Raw genomic sequence first — 18,637 nt, 5'->3', positions numbered from 1 at the left:
CTCAGACTCAAAACAGGAAATCTGTAGGGGATAAATCTATCATTTCCAGAGGAAAATTCCAAGAGGCTTTTACAAACGCTTGGCTTATGTCCATGGAACTGGGAATCCACGCACCTGCTCTGCAAGTCACAAAAGCAACAGCTGTGACCTGAGCCCTGCACACTTCCTGAGGCCCTTTTTCCACCCCAACCTCCACTTTCCCTGGTCTGGCTGCTGTTGACTGCTCAGGGCTTTTTCCTAAAGATATATGTGACTCTTCTCTTGAAGCCTTCATGCCAGGGTCCAGTACTCAGTGGTCAAGTCCCCTCCCAGGGGACTTCTATCAGGACTGATAAAATATATATACATTCGCTCCTTCCTCCTTAGAAACAGAATTCCTAACTAGGCTCATGGCTACCCATATATAAAGACTACATTTCCCAGCCTGCCTTGCTGCTTGATATGGCCATGAGACCAAGTGCTGACCAATGGGATATGAGCAGAGGGGATGTATGTAACTGCCGGGTTGTGTCCTTAATGAGAGGCGGATATGTTCCCAAGTCCCTTTTCCCACTGACTGAAATATGAGCCATCTTGGACCATGTTGTCAATGGCGCCCCCTAGAGATCACAGAGTAAAAAGACAGAAGATCCAGTGTGCCTGGCAGCCTTAGGAGGCCTTTAACCCTGCTAGTCGAGGGCCTCCTCTCCACTATCAGGTTTGCCCTGCTGTTCATCATCTCAGCTACAAGCAGCCAGGCCCACATCCCAACAGAGGCAGCAGGTGGAAGGCTGCTTTTACTGAGGATACAGGTTTGGATGCATGTAACAGAAATCCAAAAGAAGAGTGGTTCAAACATGTTGAAAGTTTACTTCTCTCTGTTATAAAAGTATGAATTTAGACAATTCAAACTCTTATGGTGATTTGAAGTTTTGGATCACAGGAGGGTCATAGCAGTGGTGGGGGAGGATAACTGTTGCCGGTGTCAGTGATGTGGGGACACATGGGAAGGGGTTCACCTGGGCCATGCCTCTAAGACATATGAATATCTTTAAGCATTCATGGGACATTGTCTCAGTGGGTGGAGATCCACAGCATAACCGAAAAACTATAGAATTCCCATCCTGGGGAGTTCTGCTACATTCTTTACAGGGGCGGTACCTTGTGAAGGAGGACAGACCATTGTTCTGGGCCCTTGATACTGATGATTGTAGTTATGAGCCTTTTCTTTTAAAATTGAAACTTAGCCTAGTATTATATGTTGCCTAAGAGTTACCTCCTAAGGGCCTCCTTGTTGCTCAAACATGGCCTCTCTCTAAGCCAAATCATATAGACATATTACCTTCCCCCCGGCATGGGACATGACTCACAGGGATGAGCTGCCCTGGCACCGAGAGATTATTACCAAGCATTAACTAACAATGCATCTGGAAAAAGACTTTGACCAAAAGGGGGACATGGTAAATACAAACGAATTTGTATGGCTAAGAGATTTTAAAGTGAATCGGGAGGTCATTCCAGAGGTTGTACTTATGCAAGTCTCAGCAGGATCTCATTGATTACCAGAGTAAACAGTACCACAAATAGCGGGGCTCCTGAGGGTTCTAGAGATATCCAGAAACTATAAGCAGGGCAGACAGCTCAGGAATTCAGCACCCTGTCAGTGAGCCTTGCTTTGGAATTTATGCTCCCCAGTGTAACAGAGTTAGACTCATTTATAGGTTCTCTACACATGGCTCTTCTGCCTCTTTTATTTGAACCCATAATTAGCACCATACTTGATAAATATATGTCCCAGAGACTTAAATCTTTGGCCTGTCCATGTGCCAGTTTAACAGCAGGGTTGCAACACCTACTCTCCAGTTCACTGGACTCACTCAGGACAAACAACAAGGAGATGATGATGGACAACACCCATTCCAAAAAACAGAGTATCTGCATTTGCAAGGTCTATCCATCTGCCCCGTGGTATCTAAACCCCCTCTCAATTAGAAGTGGAGTGGGCATCACCATCCCCAAATCCTCAAGACTGGGTAAAGAACAGTGGACTAAAGTAGACTTATTATTATTCTAGCAGTGGAAGAACTCTTATCATTGATGTAAAGGCAGTGGCCACCAGAGGTTCTGACAGATGGGAGAGGGAAGAATAGGTGTAAGAGGGGGGAATTATCAGGACATTGGATTTGTCCTACATGACATTGCAGTGACAGATTCAGGACATTGTATATTTTGTCATAACTTACAAAATTGTGCAGGACAAAGTGTAACTTTAATGTAAATTGTAATCCATGATTAGTAGCAATGCCTCAATATGGGTTCATCAATTGTAAGAAATGTACCACACGAATGAAGGATGTTGTTAATGTGGGAAAGTGTGGAAGGGGGAGGGAGTGGGGCATATGGGAATTCCTTAATTTTTTATGTAACATTTATGTAATCTAAAGCTTATTTTAAAATAAAAATAAAAATTAATTTTAAAAAAAACCTCTTATGGTGGTCTTGGAGTAATTGGGTATCTACACTACTTCCAGATTTCCTTGGCCATGCGGCTCCATTGTAAAGTTTCAAAGGAGAGAGAGCTCCAGGTATCACACCCCTGTTCCAAAAAGTAGAATGAAGGAAATTGGATTTGAATGTACATCACTTCCCTCAAAGGACATGGTCCAGAAATTTTATAAACCACTTCCATTTATATTCTTTTAGCAAGAACTTAGTCATGTGACTACGCCTTTTGCAAGGGATGCTAAACGGGAGTGATGTCTTTATTCCAGACAGCCACATGCCCAGGGATAGCCATCAATCTATGCTATAGTTGAAATGTGTTTTAATGAACTTATTCTATATGAATGTTCACTTTATTGGGATGAAGTTCTCTAACACAGTGATACCCATACCTTTCTTCCAACCAAATGTGAACCCAAGAGAACTAGAGAAAGCTGAGAAGTCTGGTTAAAATGCCAAGAACAGTGGAATGGGTGTAGCTCAGTGGTTGAGTACCTGCTTCACATGTACGAGGTCCCGGGTTCAATCCCTGATACCTCCTAAGAAAAAATGGCAGGTACAGGAGCCCCACCCATGTAACCTGTATGCCCATGCCCTTCTCACACCCACTCCCACAAAAGCACCTGAGTCATGAGTCATGCTGCTCCCTGGAACCCCAGACTCCTCCAGTCCCACCAAGGAGGTGATAGGGCCGGCTTAGGAGCCACGGCTGGAAGGGCTGAGGGGACCTGACTTCGTGCCTACTGCAATGGCATTTCAGGCCTGACGGAGGTGAGAGAGCACTGACGCTCCCTCCAACGTCCCTCTTGGTGTCAGCCCTGGACGGTGCTGCCTGATGAAGCCAAGTGAGAAGAGCTGGTGACCCACGGTTCACAACCAGCCTGCAGATGTGTTGTCCCTGGGCAATACAATGCTCTGCAGCATAATTGTACCTTTATTACACACTAGGAGATTTCCCGTACAAATCTGAATGGACAGCTTCTCTTGAAAAAAATCAGAGAAACTGGCACATGGCACCCAAATGCTCTGCTGAACACTGATTGCCAGGTGCCTTCAACTGGGGTGACCCTCGGCTCATGCACCAATGTGTGCACGTGCTTTCCCTCTGGCCAGGCTCCCGCAGGCCCGAGTTTTGACCCCTGTCCTCTTCGGTTGCCTGTTTGGCATCTTAGGGACCGTGGGGCCTGGGGAGATGGAAGCCCACCCAGCTGGTTGTGTCCAGCCCGGGAGGTCAGTGGACAGACACAGAGTTGATGCTAGAACTGAGAGGCTAAAAAAGATATTAAAGGGGCTCTTTGGATGTATGCAGAGATTTCTTAGGCCTGGAACAAGAACTACAGTTGACATTTATCGAGTGCCAGGCACTATTCAAAGTACTTTATGTGGATTAACACAGAGACTCTTGGGACTTCCGGGAAGATGGGAGACTAGAAAGACACAGGACTCTCTTCTCCTTCAGAAAAATAGCCAGAGGACAGGCTGACACAGCCTAGAAAAAGATTGTCTAGGGTTTAGGACACCAGGGGAAGGCTAGACACCAGAGAGGAGAGAAGGACAAAAGAGGGAAATCACGATGACAGAACTATGAGTTGACACCAGCGTCTGCTGCTGTGGCAACATCCCCCACACTAAAGACACTTCCGAATTCTCGGGCCTGCTACAGACAAAGGAGGCTCGAGGGACCCACCACCCCAGGAAAGGGGAGAGAAAGGGACACAGACTAAGGCTGACTCAGCTCCTAACCCACAAATTTGGTCTGTGTGTCCCAGGAGCCCTTCCAGGCCGGGTGGGACCACACGGTGGTTTGCTCTGGGAGCAGGGGATGGACTAGAGAAACCCCACCCTGGCAACCTCCCTCTCTTCTAGCCAGAACTGACTGGTGAGGACTACCTTCCCCAGGCAAGGGGAGAGAGCCAGGAAAAGGGAGGGGGCTTCCAGAGAAGGCTGGAGAACTGTCTCTGGGAAAGTTTGAATTACAAGGCTCTTAGCCTGCAGGCAGGAACCTCTATCACATTGATCCCATCTGTGTTGCCACAAATACACTCAACCAGACATTGAACTGAGAGCAGCCAAAGAGCGCCATCTGCTGGCAGACCAGGAAGTGCATGCAAAAAAATTAAAAATACATAGGAGAGGCTTTTTCTGGCCTCTGTAGTCTCCCTCCCCAAGGGCCTAGGAAGCCATTTCGGGAGGGTCCAGTACCCAGGTTTGAACAACTAGCAGGGACAATCCTAACAATCCAGGCCAATCCAAGAATCAAAGAGCAGTGGTAAAACACAGCCTCCTGCCACTAAATCCCTACAAAAGAGAAAGAAATTGAGCATCTGAGTAAACTATTTCCCAATCAGATGCCTAGACATCAGCAAAATATTACAAGCCAAACTAAGAAAATAAAAGATATGGCCCAAGAAAAGGAATATATCAAAGCCCGGGAAGAGATGCAGGATCTGAGCGAACTAATCAGTAAGTTGTGCACAAGTTTCCAAAATCAAATTAATGAGTTAAAAGACAATATGGTCGCCCTCTTTTTTTTGCCATTTTTGCCCTTTCTCTCCCTGCCTGGATTAGCAGGCAAGTAGGCCTAGGGACTTGTAATTTATAATGAGGACTTGTAGTCTGTAAATTAGCCCCTTTTACCCCTTTTTAGCCCTTTTCCTCTCTCTACCTGGGACCCATGATCTGTTATTTTCTCCCATTTCTCTTCTCTCATTTTTAATAAACTACCAGCCTAACTGGAGAAAAAAAAGACAATATGGTTAAAGAGATAAATTACATCAAGAAGACACTGAGGGAAGTAGATGTGGCTCAAGTGATAGGGCTTCCACCTACCATATGGGAGGACCTGGGTTTGATCCCTGTGGCTTCCTGGTGAAAAAGAAGAGAAAGCATGCCTGTACAGCAAGCCAGTGCCTGCACAGTGAGCCAGTGCCCATGCAGGTGAGTCACTCAGCAAGATGATGATGCAACAAAAGAGTGATGAAGGGGAGAGTCGAGGTGAAGAAACTGAGGTGGCACAGCTAACTGGGAACCTCTCTCCACACCAGAGGTCCCCACAATCAAATCCCAGTGAATCCTAGAGGAGAAAAAATTAGAAGAGAAGACCAAAAGAGAAATAGATATAGAAGATAACAGAGCAAATGGATACAGACAGCAAAAACAGCAGGGTGAGGGAGGGGGAGGGGAAAGGGGAGAATAAATAAATATATATATATCTTTTAAAAAGAAGAATAAGAAGACATTGAGTGAACACAAAGAAGAACTTGAAATCCTAAACAGAAAAGTAACAGGGCTCATGGGAATAAAAGATGCAATAGGTGAGATCAAAAAGACACTAGAAGCTTTCAACAGTAGACTCAAAATTATAGAAGAAAGAGTAAGTGAGACTGAAGACAAAACAGCTAAAATTGAAGAGAGAAAAAAGAATGGAAAATAATTGAGCAGGGACTCAGAGAGTTGAATACAACATGAAATGCAAAAACATAAGTGTCATGGGATTCCAGAAGGAGAAGAGAAAAGGGGCAGAAAGAATACTTGAGGAAATAATAGCTGAAAATTTCCCAACTCTCATGAAAAAAATGAACTTACATGTTCAAGAAGCACTTGTATGCCAATCAGAATAAATCCAAATAGACTTACTCCAAGACACATACTATTCAGAAAATAAAGAGAAAGTTCTCAGAGTAGCAAAGGAGAAGCAAACCATTATGTAAAAGGGACATCCAGTAAGACTTAGCACAGATATCTCTTCAGAAACCATGGAGGCGAGAAGACAGTGGTATGATACAATTAGGTTACTGAAAGAGAAAAACTGCCAGTGGAGAATTTTTTATCCAGCAAAATTGTCCTTCAAATGTGCAGGTGAGTGTAAAATATTCACAAACAGAAAATAAAAGTTTGCAAAGAAGAATTCACCTTTGCAGGAAATATTAAAGGAAGCTTTAGAATCTGAAAGGAAAAGACAGGAGAGAGAGGCTTGAAGGAGAGTACAGAAGAAAGAATAGCAGAAAGGATAACCAAAAGAGTAAAAAAAACAGACAAAAAATATGATATGACATATGAAAACCAAAGAATAAAATGGTGGTAGCAAATAGTGCATTTACAGTACTATCATTGAATGTGAATGGATTAAACTCCCCTGTCAAAAGATACAGCCTAACAGAATGGATTTTTAAAAACGAGCCCTCCATATGCTGCTTACAAGAAACTCACCTTAGACCCAGAGATATAAAACAGCAGAAAGTGAAAGGTTAGAAAAAGATACTCCCTGCAAACAGTAACCAAAAAAGAGCAGGGTAGCTATACTAATATCAGTCAAAACAAACTTTAAATGCAAAAAAGTTATAAGAGATACAGAAGGTCACTATATATTAATAAAAGGGACAATCCACCAGGAGGATATAACAGTCATAAATATGTATGCACCTAATCAAGATGCCCCAAAATACATGAGACAAACTCTGAGAAAACTGAAAGGAGAAATAGACATCCCCTTACAACAATAATAGCTGGAGATTTCAACACCCCACTCACATCATTAAATAGAACAACTAGGTGGCAGACTTGGCCCAGTGGTTAGGGAGTCCGTCTACCACATGGGAGGTCCGCGGTTCAAACCCCAGGTCTCCTTGACCCATGTGGAGCTGGCCCATGTGCAGTGCTGATGTGCACAAGGAGTGCCCTGCCACTCCGGGGTGTCCCCCGTGTAGGGGAGCCCCACGCGCAAGGAGCGCACCCTGTAAGGAAAGCCGCCCAGCGCGAAAGAAAGTGCAGCCTGCCCAGGAATAGTGCCGCACACACAGAGAACTGACACAAGATGACACAACAAAAAGAAACACAGATTCCTGTGCCGCTGACAACAACAGAAGTGGACAAAGAAGACACAGCAAATAGACACAGAGAACAGACAACCGGGGTGGAGGGGAAGGGGAGAGAAATAAATAAATAAATAAATCTTTTTTTAAAAAAATTGATAGAACAACTAGACAAAAGATCAACAAGGAAACAGAGAACTTGAACAATATGGCAACCAACTTAGACCTAACAGACATACACAGAACACTGCATCCAAATTCAGCAGGTTATATATTCTTCTCAAGTGCGCATGGATTTTTCTCCAGGACAGACCACATGTTGGGGCACAATGCAGCTCTCAATAAATATAAAAAGATCTAAATTATACAAGGCACCTCCTCAGATAGTAATGGAATGAAACTGGGAATCAATAATAGACAGGAAAAAGTAAATTCTCAAATGTGTGAAGGCTGAACAATACACTCTAAATAATCAGTGGATCAAAGAAGAAATTGCAAGTGAAATCAGTAAATATATTGAGACAAATGAAAACGAGAACACAACTTATCAAAACTTATGGAATACAGCAAAGGCAGTCTTGAGAGGGAAATTTATAGCCCTAAATGCCTACATTAAAAAAGAAGGAAGAGCTGAACTCGAAGATTTAACTGAACAACTAGAGAAACTAGAAAAAGAATAGCAAACCAATCTCAAAGCAAGCAGAAGGAAAGAAATAATAAAGATCAGAGCAGAAATAAATGAAAACAACAGAGAAAATCAGCAAAACCAAAAGCTGGTTCTTTGAGAAGATCAGTAAAACTGACAAACCCCTAGCTAGACTAACAAAGAAAAAAAGAAAAAAGATGCAAATAAATACAATCAGAAATGAAAGAGGGGAAGTTACCATTGACCCCACAGAAATAAAAAGAATCATAAGAGGATATTATGAAAAACTGTATGCCAACAAACTAGACAACGTAGATGAAATGGACAAATTCCTAGAAATGCACAACCCCCCTACACTGATGCTACAAGAAATACAAGAATCTCCCAGCAAAGAAAAGTCTAGGACCAGATGGCTTCACAGGTGAATTCTGCCAAACATTTTTAAAAGAATTACACCAAAATTGAAGAGGAGGGAAAATTACCCAACACATTTTATGAAGCCAACATCACCCTAATACCTAAGCCAGATAATGATATTACAAGAAAAGAAATTTACAGATCAATCTCTCTAATGAACATAGATGCAAAAATTCTCAAAAAAAACCCTTGTAAATCAAATCCAACAGCATATTAAAAGACTTATACATCACGACCAAGCGGGGTTTATTCCTGGTATGCAAGGCTGTTTCAACATAAGAAAATCAATCAATATAATATACCACATTAACAAATTGAAGGAGAAAAACCACATGGTCATCTCAATCAATGCAGAAAAGGCATTCAACAAAATCGAGCATTGTATTTTGATAAAGACACTTCCAAATATAGGAATGGGGGAAAATTCCTCAATCTGATAAAAGGCATATATGAAAAATCCACAGCCCAGATTATTCTCAATGAGGAAAGGTTGAAAGCTTTTTTTCCAGAAAGATCTAGAACAAAACAAAGATGTCCACTGTCACCATTGTTATTCAGTATTGTACTAGACATTCTAGCTAGGCATTAGACAAGAAAAAAAAAAAAAATAAAGGCATCCAAATAGGAAAAGAGGAAGTAAAACTCTCACTGTTTGCAAATGACATGATCCTATATTTAGAAAATTCTGAAGTATCTACAAAAAGCTACTTGAGCTAATACATGAGTTCAGCAAAGTGGCAGGATACAAGAATAACTCGCAAAAATCAGTAATGTTTTTGTACACTAGTACTGAACAATCTGAGGAGGAAATCAGGAAAAAGTTTCCATTTTCAATAGCAACAAAAAGACTCAAATACCTAGAAACTAATTTAACCAAAGAAGTACAGGACCTATATGCAGAAAACTACAAAATGATGCCAAAGAAATTTAAAAAGACCTAAACAAATGGAAAGACATTCCGTGTTCATGGATTGGAAGAATAAATATCGTGAAGATGTCAATCTTACCCAAACTGGTTTATAGATTCAATGAAATACCAATCAAAATCCAAACAGCTTACTTTACAGAACTGGAAAAGGAAATTATCAAATTCATTTGGAAGGGAAAGTGCACTCAAATAGCCAAAAGCATTCTTTAAAAAAAGAGCGATATGGGAGGAATTTCACTGCCTGGCCTTGAAACATGTTACAAAGAACAGTGGTCAAAACAGCATGGTACTGGCATAAAGATAGACACATCAATTAGTAGAATAGAATTGAGAATCCAGAAATAAAACCTCACCTATAGAGTCAACTGATTTTTGACAAACCCACCAAGTTAATGTTAATGGGACAAAACAGACTCTTCAACAAATGGTTTTGGGACAACAAAAGAATGAAAGAGGACCCCTATCTCAATCCCTATACAAGAATCAACTCAAAATGGATCAAAGATCTAAATATAAAAGCCAGAACCATAAAACTACTAGAAGAAAATGTAGGGAAACATCTGCAAGACCTTGTAGTAGATGGTGGTTTCTTGGACTTATACCCAAAGCACATGCAACAAAAGAAAAAATAGATAAATGGGACCTCCTCAAAATTAAACACTTTTACACCTCACAGGACTTTGTCAAAAGGGTGAAAAGGCAGCCAACTCAATAGGAGAAAATATTTGTAAATCACATATCCGATAAGGGTTTAATATCCAGGATACATAAAGAAATGTTACAACTCAACAATGAAAAGACAAACTACTCAATTAAAAAATGGAAAAAAGACTTGAATAAACATTTGTCCAAAAAAGAAATAAAAAATGCAAAAGAAAAAAAAAGAAATTCTCAACATCACTAATAATTAGGGAAATGCAAATCAAAACTACAATGAGATATCCTTTCCCACCTATCAGAATAGCCACTATTAAAAAGACAGAGAACTGCAAGTGTTGGAGAGGACATGGAGAGATGGGAACCCTTAAGCACTGTTGGTGGGAATGTGGAATGGTACAGCCACTGTGGAGGACTGTTTGGTACTTCCTAAAGAAGCTGAATATAGATTTGCCACATGACCCAGCAACACCACTACTGGGTATACAACCAGAAGAACTGAGAGCAGTGACACGAACAGATATCTGCACACCGATGTTCATGGTGGCATTATTCACGATTGCCAAAAGCTGTAAACAACCCAGGGGTCCATCCACAGATGAATGGATAAACAAACTGTGGTGTATTCACACAATGGAATATTATGCAGCTGTAAGAAGAAATGAAGTCGTAAAGCAGATGACAACATGGATGAACCTGGAGGGCATTATGTTGATTGCATTACTATGAACCAAATATATTGAGTAACATATTGCATGATTCAAAAGAAAAATTTATATGTATCCAGTACCAAAAAAAAAGAAGCAACTCTATTTAATATCAATGAATCGATAATTCTGGAGTGTGGTTTATTATTTTTTTAGCGAATCAATTTTATTGATACATGTTAATAAAGCGTACAATTCATAACAAAACAAAACACAAAGGCTCTTCAGAACCATTCCTGACATAGTAGGTACTATTATTACCATCAACACTTTATAGATAAGGAGACTGAGACACAGAGTGGGTGAGTGACTTGCCCAAAAACAACCAGCTGGTAGGTGGCAGAGCTGGAATTCAAAGTGGAAGATTGCAGGCAGCCTGGGTCCGAGTCCACACTCAGCCGCCACCCTTTCCTGCAGCTTGCTTGATGCTCTCAGCCTGCTGGATTGCAACCAAGGCCACCAGCTCTCTGCATACCCGACTTCTGCTTCATCCTGGAATGGCCAAGCTGAGGGCCCACGGGTAACACTGCCCTTCCCAGAGGCCCAGGATGGAGGCCACGCCCACCGCTGGCTGCCCACCCTGGAGCCTCAGGACCCATCGCTGTGGCCCGTGAGACCCTGAGTCCCGAAGGCACAGCCCAGAGGGGGCGTCCTGGACCAGCTGGTGATTGACAGGTCCCATCAGATACAGAGAGAGCGAAGTCAGAGAAGACAGTCTGCAAGGCCAGAGAGGGGAGCTGAGGGCGCGCGTGCCAGGCGGGAAGGGCAGCGAGGGGCAGCAGGAGCAATGTGGGTGGCGGGCTTCAGGATCTGACCCAGACCGGGTTCAAATCCTGCCCCTCCTCCTTTTACCGCATGGCTCTGGTAAATCAGAAGGAAAACAGGCAGATAGTAGAGCAGTGAAAGACACAGAGATGTTGGAACCAGGCTGCTTGGGCTTGAATTGTGGCTCCACTACCGATGTGTGTACAACCTCGGGCGAGTTACTTAACCTCGGTTTTCGCATCTGCAGAATGGGGATGAGAATAGTTGCTAGGAGTCGTCATTGAGGTTTGTGCGTATGCATATGCACCTGCTCCATATTCTGACTGGAAGGTGATACAGCTCACATTAAAGGAGTTCCATTTAGAGCAATGCCTGGCACATAGTGAGCCAGGGGCAGTTAAACAGCTCTTTCATAGACTGCGGTGGGGTTCTCAAGCAGCTGCATCTGGAGATGGCACGACGTTCGTGCTTCGTGAATGCCCATTCCTTCTCCTTGCTTTGGATCCACATTTTAAAATTCAGAATCCTCCACCTCTGGGCCATGCCTCTTAGGCTGTGCTCCCTGCAACGTTGCATTCTGCCTACTTTGACTCAGCCCCAGACTGGGTACCCCAAGCACAGCCCTCCCCTCGGCTGGCCCAGGCCCGGGGGCCTTTGGCATGGGCAGCTTTCCAAAGCACTCTCTTATTTCCAAGAACAACAGGGTCGCTGATGGGGGGTGGGGTGGCCATCTTGTGGCCTCGGCCAGGCCGCCGTACTTCTTGGGCCGCTGTTCTCCCCTCTAGGAGGGCGGTATCCTTGCCCTTTGGTCTGACGGAGCTGCTGTGAACGTGAGGTGAGTGTGTGCATAACTCCACAAGCCGAGGTCACAGGGAGGTCCTGGAACACCACAGTGCTGCGCGCCAGAGGAGATGCTTTCTGAGGCTCCGAGAAAGGCCAGACCCAGGCCAGCTGGGGAGCGAAGGCCTTCCAGAAGGCTGTTTAGCTTTGAGCGCAGTGTTCCTGAGAGCAGAGGCTCCCGGGTAATCATTCACCCGCCTGTCCAGGCCTGGAGAAGCGAAGGCCAAATTTGGCTGGGGGTTAGGAGTCTGGCTCCTCCTGGAAGTGGAATGTGGCCAGGAGCCGGAGGCGGGGAGGGCCTGCGTTCCATGACTGCCTGGTGGGAAGGTGATGACTGGGGGAGGGAGTTCCAGCCAGCCCCCTCCCCAGGCTGGGGGAGGGCGGGGGATTGTCACAGTCAGGCGACGTGCTTCCTTCCTCCAGGGCACCCTCTGCGCCCTGGAAGGGGCAGCCCGCCCAGAGGAGCGGGGCAGCCGGCAAGGGGGCAGGACTGCAGACCCACAGTGGGCACGGGGGCAGGAAGGGGGTGTCGGGCACGTCAACGATGGATGCAGGAGGATCCTGGGCACAGGAAAGAAGCCACCGGGCGTCCTTCCTGTGGGGAAAGCACTGCTGGGGTTAGAAAGTGCTTCCCCCGTCTTTCCTCATTCCTTCCTCTCTCCTACGAGGGGAAGGGGCCCTGAGGTGTGAGGCAAGGGTGCAAGTATGGGAGGGGACCATGTGGTCAGGAAAGGTGATTCCTGCTGAGTAGAGACAAGAGGAGACAAGTCCGCTGAGAGTGGCTCTTGGCAGCTCCAGGGGGCTGGCTGCAGCACCCCAAAGACTCCTTAGCCCACACACTGGGGGGCTGGGAATGGGGCGGGGGCTGGCATGTGAGGCAGCTGCTTAACAGACAGCAGCATATTTACAGTGTGAATGGTGTCCCCTGGAGTTGTGCAACGCAGAGCCCGGGGCCCTCAGAGAGGAACCCCTGGCCTGGCCCGCCAGGAGCTGGGGATACAGAAAGGAAGTGTGTTGGGTCCCCGTGGATGCCCTCGGTCCCACCCTGGGGCCACATTGAGAAAGTTCATTTCCGGAGGAGCTTACGGGAAGCCCACCCCCACTTCCCTCCCCCCACCCCTTTTTGTGCACACTGCGTTCCAGGCCACAACTGTTCAGCAACCCTGGTCCTACCAACAGCCTCTGGCCACTCTCCAGTGTACACACATCCTGAGGACAGGACACACGCGACCCCCAGCTCCCACCCCAGGAGCCTGAGCGCCTGTCACGCACACATCCACGTGTGCTGCTCTGGACACGTGCCTGACTTCTCTGAGCATCCACTCCTTGGAACACCCCAAGTGTCTCACATGCTCAAAGGTGTGCAAGTGTCTGGGAGCCTATGTGAGCACAGGTGGCTGGTGACATGGAGAGCCAGAAGCTCGAGAAGGGAAAGGAGATATCTGTGCTGGAGAGCCAGGGACCAGCCGATGCCATGATTTCTGGGGCCTGGCACAGGCCTGGGACGTGGGTAGACTAGAAGTCGGCTCTCTGGGGGAGAAGGGTGGAACTGAGGGTTAGGAATTAACAAATAATTATGATTATTAAATCATTATACAGATGTCTTTATATTCTAAAAGAGCCAAAGGTTAGTATCTAAAATTACTGATGCTTAGCTAGACTAGTCTCACCTGTTGATGGTTACTCTACACTTAGCCTCGCCCCTGCGTATGCTTACTTTTGGGATGGTAACTCTAGACTGACCTTTATGGTTATTCCAAAACCAGGCTCACCCCTGGGTATGCTTGCTTTTTTTTTTTTAAGGAGGTACCAGAGATTGAACCCAGGTCCTGGTACATGGGCAGCAGGTGCCCAACCACTGAGCTACATCCACTCTCCCTTACGATGGTCAATGAAAAACGGTGTAACCGACCTTTGTTCTGTATCCCCCTATCCCAGAACCTAGTGACGCACCCTGATTTGTACCCATCCCCATCCGGTTCAGCCCCTTGGCGTTTATTAATGAAGGAACTTGTGCCAGTTCCACCCAATTATTCATTAGCATCCTGATACTACAAAGTATCATAATCACTGCAGTTCAGAGAGCCAGTTTGGGGCCATTAGGCCACTGTGCTTGGAAACAAATCGACTCTTGAGACCCCAAGTCTCAGGAAATAGTCTTTAAAGTGCGTGAGGGAAAGAACCTGCTTATGCTCCTTGTCAAGGGGGGTGGCAGGTCGTGAAGGCTGAGAGGGGAGCCCCCAGGGTGGCCAGGGAGGCGGGCTTTCAGACTCCTGTCGCCTGGTCTTTCTCTCCCAGTGTAGCTGCAAGTGCAAAGACCCCCAGCTCTGAGCTTGGCCCCGAGGGCACCCAGGGCAAGCAGACAGGGCCCAGCCCTCACCTTCTGCAGGGAAAGTCGGGTCATGCCTGTGGGGGGTCCCAGTCTGATGGGGGAGCAGGTCCTCCTGCTCCAGGAGGCACCAACCCGATGAGGGAGGCGCGGGCAGCAGCCTGCGTGGGGGTGGGAGAGGGGGAGGGGTTGTGTGGGTGACAGCTGTTCCCAGCTGCTAAGTTTCCCCAAGCAGGGCAAGGATTCCAGAAGGGTTAGGCAGCGCCTCTGCCCTGGGCGATGACCGGCGCCAGCTCGGCCTCTGACCGCGCAGAGCCGAGGACGGCCGCCCGCCGCAGGCCGCACGACTGCCGGACCGGCCTTCCGGGGAGCGCCGAGCAGCCCTGCACCTCCCCGCAGTGCCGCCCAGAGCTCGGAAAGCACTTTTTGGTGAGACCCAGAAGAGGTGAGCGGGGAGATACTGGTCCCAGCCTTCCCAGACCACTTGGGCTCTCAACCGGCCTCAGCCTCCGGGCTCGGAAGAAGCCACATCGCTCTCGCAGCCTCAGTTTCCCTCTAAGTCGCCTCTCGCCGCGGATGTGGGTCTTTGCCAGACAAGTTCAAGGTGAGTCTCGTCTCTCACCTCCGGGCGCTCGCCAGGGTGACGGGCGGCGGCGCCCCCGCCCCACGCCCCCTCCTACCTGCAAACACGGCTGAGCAGTAGGCATCGCTGACGTCGGTGTCCGGGGTGTGGACGTTCTCGGCGTAGAGGATAAAGACCCTCAACATGTCTGGCGCCGAGAGCGCTCGTGCGCCCGGGGTGCAAAGCGGGCTGGGGAAGGCCGGGGGGCGCCGAGGCGCGCCGGGGGTGCCCTCGCTGGAGAGAGGCTGGCGGCGCAGACGGAGCCTGCTGTTCCTGAACCGGCGCAGGCCACCCCTGGGCGGCTCTGGTGGCTGCCCCGATCGCCGGCGCCGCTGCGCTCACCCGTCTCGGCAGCAGGCGCTGGGAGGAGAACCCGGGCTTCCGCTCATCCTCCACCCCCGCCGCCCGCGCCCGGAGCGCCTGAGCCGTAATTTAATGCTCCGGCCGCGGACTCTCCCAATGACACGGCATTTTGCACCTGGCGGCGCAACAGCGACTGCGACCCGCGTCGGGACCTGGGCTCCGAGCGCCCGGAGCTGCCCAGATCTAGCTCCGGCACCGGGGAGTGACGGGCTCGGCCCCTCCCCTGACCTCCCACCTCCCGCCCCCACGCGGCCCCAAACCCGCGGCCTCCTCCCGCCGCTGGGATTCGAGCACTTTCTCCCCCGGAGCCAGTCGGGCCGCCCTGGGCAGGACGTGAGATTCCCGAGAGGGCTGGGAGGCTGGCGCTGGGCCGGCGCTTGCCTGAGGAGCCCAGAGCCCGGGAATTCCATTGACAGGCAGCGCCGGCTGTCTTGAGCACCCCGCACCCCTCTTTCTGGTTGTAAAAGCAACACATGCTAATTTTAATACAGAAAGCATAAAGAAAGAAATCATTGATCCTGAAAAAACAAAACAAAACAGTATTGACATTTGGATATACACCAATCTAAGCCTTTTTCTTTGTATACATGCATGTAAATTACAGTATTTATTATCCATCTGAGATCAGACTATGGGTAGTTCTGTGTCCTGCTTTTTCATGTGACTGACACTTGAATCATTTAAAAATTCCCCATAAACTTTTCAATGTCTCCATAATTTTTTTTTGTTTTTACCTTATGGATGTACTAGATTCACAAAGTGTTCTCTTTGTAGCCTGCCTCTCTACCCACCCTGTGGGTTCCCCTCTCAGCCTCCATTATCTGCCACCTCCCCACACTTGATACCAAGCAAAAGAAGGTTCATTTCCCAATTAGACCCTTTTTAGGTTTCTTGCTTTTATAAAAAATGGGATATAAATCCATCTGGATCCCTCCTCTGCTAGTTCCTTAGATTGGATTCCTAGCATTGAGCTTATAAGGTCCCAGGAGATGACATTTTTAGGTTCTAGTACCTATTACTAAACTGGTCTCAGGCAGCAGTGTGACTCACCTTTTAAAGAGGGCCAGTTGGATGGGTGCACAGCTGTCAACAAAACTTCCTGCAGCAGCCCCTGGGAACAGCAGATCCTCCAGGGCAGGAAGGGTTTTGTCCCATCATGAGGTCCTGGGAGACACCAGCACTCCCCCAAAGGGCTGTGATTTCCAGATCAAGGTGGCACCTGCTTCCTGAGGCCACTGAGGGTGCTCCTGCACCACGGTGCTTCCCTTCTTTGCCTGATCTAGTACAGTGCCAGAACAGGGGTGGAGAAAGTGAGGGGCGAGAAGAGGGCGCTGAAATGCATCTGTTCATTCAACAGATAGGTATGGAGTCCCATGTAATGCCAGGCACTGCCCTGGGTGATGGAGGCACAATGGTAAACAGAAGTGACATGGTTCCTGACATGGACCTTCTACTTCAGTGGGGGAAATTTATCGAAGAACCAAGCAAATCATACACTGTTACAAATTGGTAAGTGCAATAAAAGGAAACGGTAGACTAGCACATAGTAGGGAGACCTCGTTTAGGCCCAAGGTTAGTAAGAGCTATTAGAGATGTGATTGGACGGCCACTTAGGAGTTTACTGGGCAAGGTCGCGGCGGGGGCAGAAGAAGAGAGTATTCCAGCGAGAATGGAAGGTCCTGGGTCAAGGTCTCTGTGGGAAGGAGCAAGGGGAGGATGAGAAAAAAGGCCTGCCCGTGTGGAGCGCACAGCTGGGTGGGGGCACTTGTTGGAGGTAAGGCTGGAGAGGAGCCTGTGGGGCTCTGCCTTTGCACGCTGAATCTGAAGAGTGACAGGATCGGATTTACTTTTCAAAAGATCCTTCTGGGTGCGTTTTGGAGACTTCAAAAGGCTAGCCAGAGTGGAGGGGAAGAGACCAGTTCAAAGCTACAGCAGAGGACCAAGGGGGTGTGAGTGGGGATGGAGAGAAAGCAGGCAAATCTGGGAGGAAATAGGAAGTAAACTCTGCCAAGCAGGTGGGGTCATCAAATTTCTTGCTGCAGAGCCTGGCTTTATGTGTTGCTGGGGAGGGGTGGGGGGGGTGGGGCGGAATTGTTAGCTTGTGTGACAGTTTGAAGGATTTGTGAATCCCAGAAAAGATCATGTTCTTAGACTGATCTATTCTTCTGGGTGTAGGACCCTCTGACTCCATTATATTCAGTTAAGGGACCTTTTGATCAGATCACTTTATGGCCTTTGATTGGACTACATTAATGAGGCACAATCCAGGAGGGTCTTAATTCTTTTACAGGAGTCTTATACAAACCGAGACACAGAGAGAAAGAAAGCCACTGCCATTTTACCCTGCCATGTGAGAAAGGACTCCAGGATCACCTACCTACAGCTGCAGAAAAATAGAGAAACCCTGAGAGGCTGAGAGAGAGGCTAGAGGCTAGAATCAGTGGAGCAGCCCAAAGCAAGAAGGGAGAGGTGGGCCATGTGCTTGATCACCCATAGCTGAGCTCAGGGAAGAAGTGAGCCCAGAGGAGAAGGCAGGCACCTTGGCAGAAACTGGTCTCCATTTTGCCTTGCCTTGTGGCAGGACGCCAGGATCACCAGCAGCCAACTACGGAGAGAAAGGATGTCTGCTGATGCCTTCATTGCACATTTTGGTGGCCTCAAAACTGTGAGCTTTGACCCTGAAAAATTCCTATTGTAAAAGCCAACCCATTTCTGGTATTTTGGCTTCCAGCATCTATAGAAAACTAAAAGAGAAATTGGTACCAAGAGTGGGGTGTTACTGCTTGCAAGGACAAAAAACAGTTTTATGAATAGGTAAGAGGAAGAGTCTGGAGGAATTGTGAGATGCTTGATAGAAAAGGCCTAGATTTCTTTGAAGAGACTGTTAGTAGGAGTATAGATCCTAAAGTTACTTCTTATGGAGACTTAGCCTTTTAAGGAAATGATGAATGCATTATTGGAAACTAGAGGAAAGGCGATCCTTATTTTAAAGTTGCAGAAAACTTGGCAAAACTGACCCCTGATGTTAATGGAAGGCAGAAATTGAATTGAAGAGCTTGGACATTTAGCTG

General features: G+C 47.2%; 1 protein-coding gene across 10 annotated transcripts in view; it reads right to left on the bottom strand.

Annotated features, from left to right (window-relative positions):
• Positions 1 to 15,790, bottom strand: part of DYSF (dysferlin) — a 224,002-nt gene extending 208,212 nt beyond the window's left edge. For 5 of the 10 annotated variants that reach the window (XM_058278895.2, XM_058278905.2, XM_058278910.2 and 2 more), the window contains exon 1: positions 15,262 to 15,429. In XM_058278895.2, coding sequence (XP_058134878.1) covers positions 15,262 to 15,349 — 88 coding nt within the window. In that variant the 5' untranslated portion in view covers positions 15,350 to 15,429. Of the gene's footprint in view, positions 1 to 15,261 lie in introns of all 10 variants that reach the window. The other 5 variants (XM_058278903.2, XM_058278900.2, XM_058278898.1 and 2 more) reach the window with 5 other exon arrangements.
• Positions 15,791 to 18,637: the final 2,847 nt, after the last annotated feature.

Source organism: Dasypus novemcinctus, chromosome 17, assembly GCF_030445035.2.
Source record: "Dasypus novemcinctus isolate mDasNov1 chromosome 17, mDasNov1.1.hap2, whole genome shotgun sequence".
Taxonomy (NCBI): Eukaryota; Metazoa; Chordata; class Mammalia; order Cingulata; family Dasypodidae; genus Dasypus; species Dasypus novemcinctus.
Note: the sequence above shows the minus strand (reverse complement) of the source record. Positions and strands in the feature narration are given on the sequence as shown.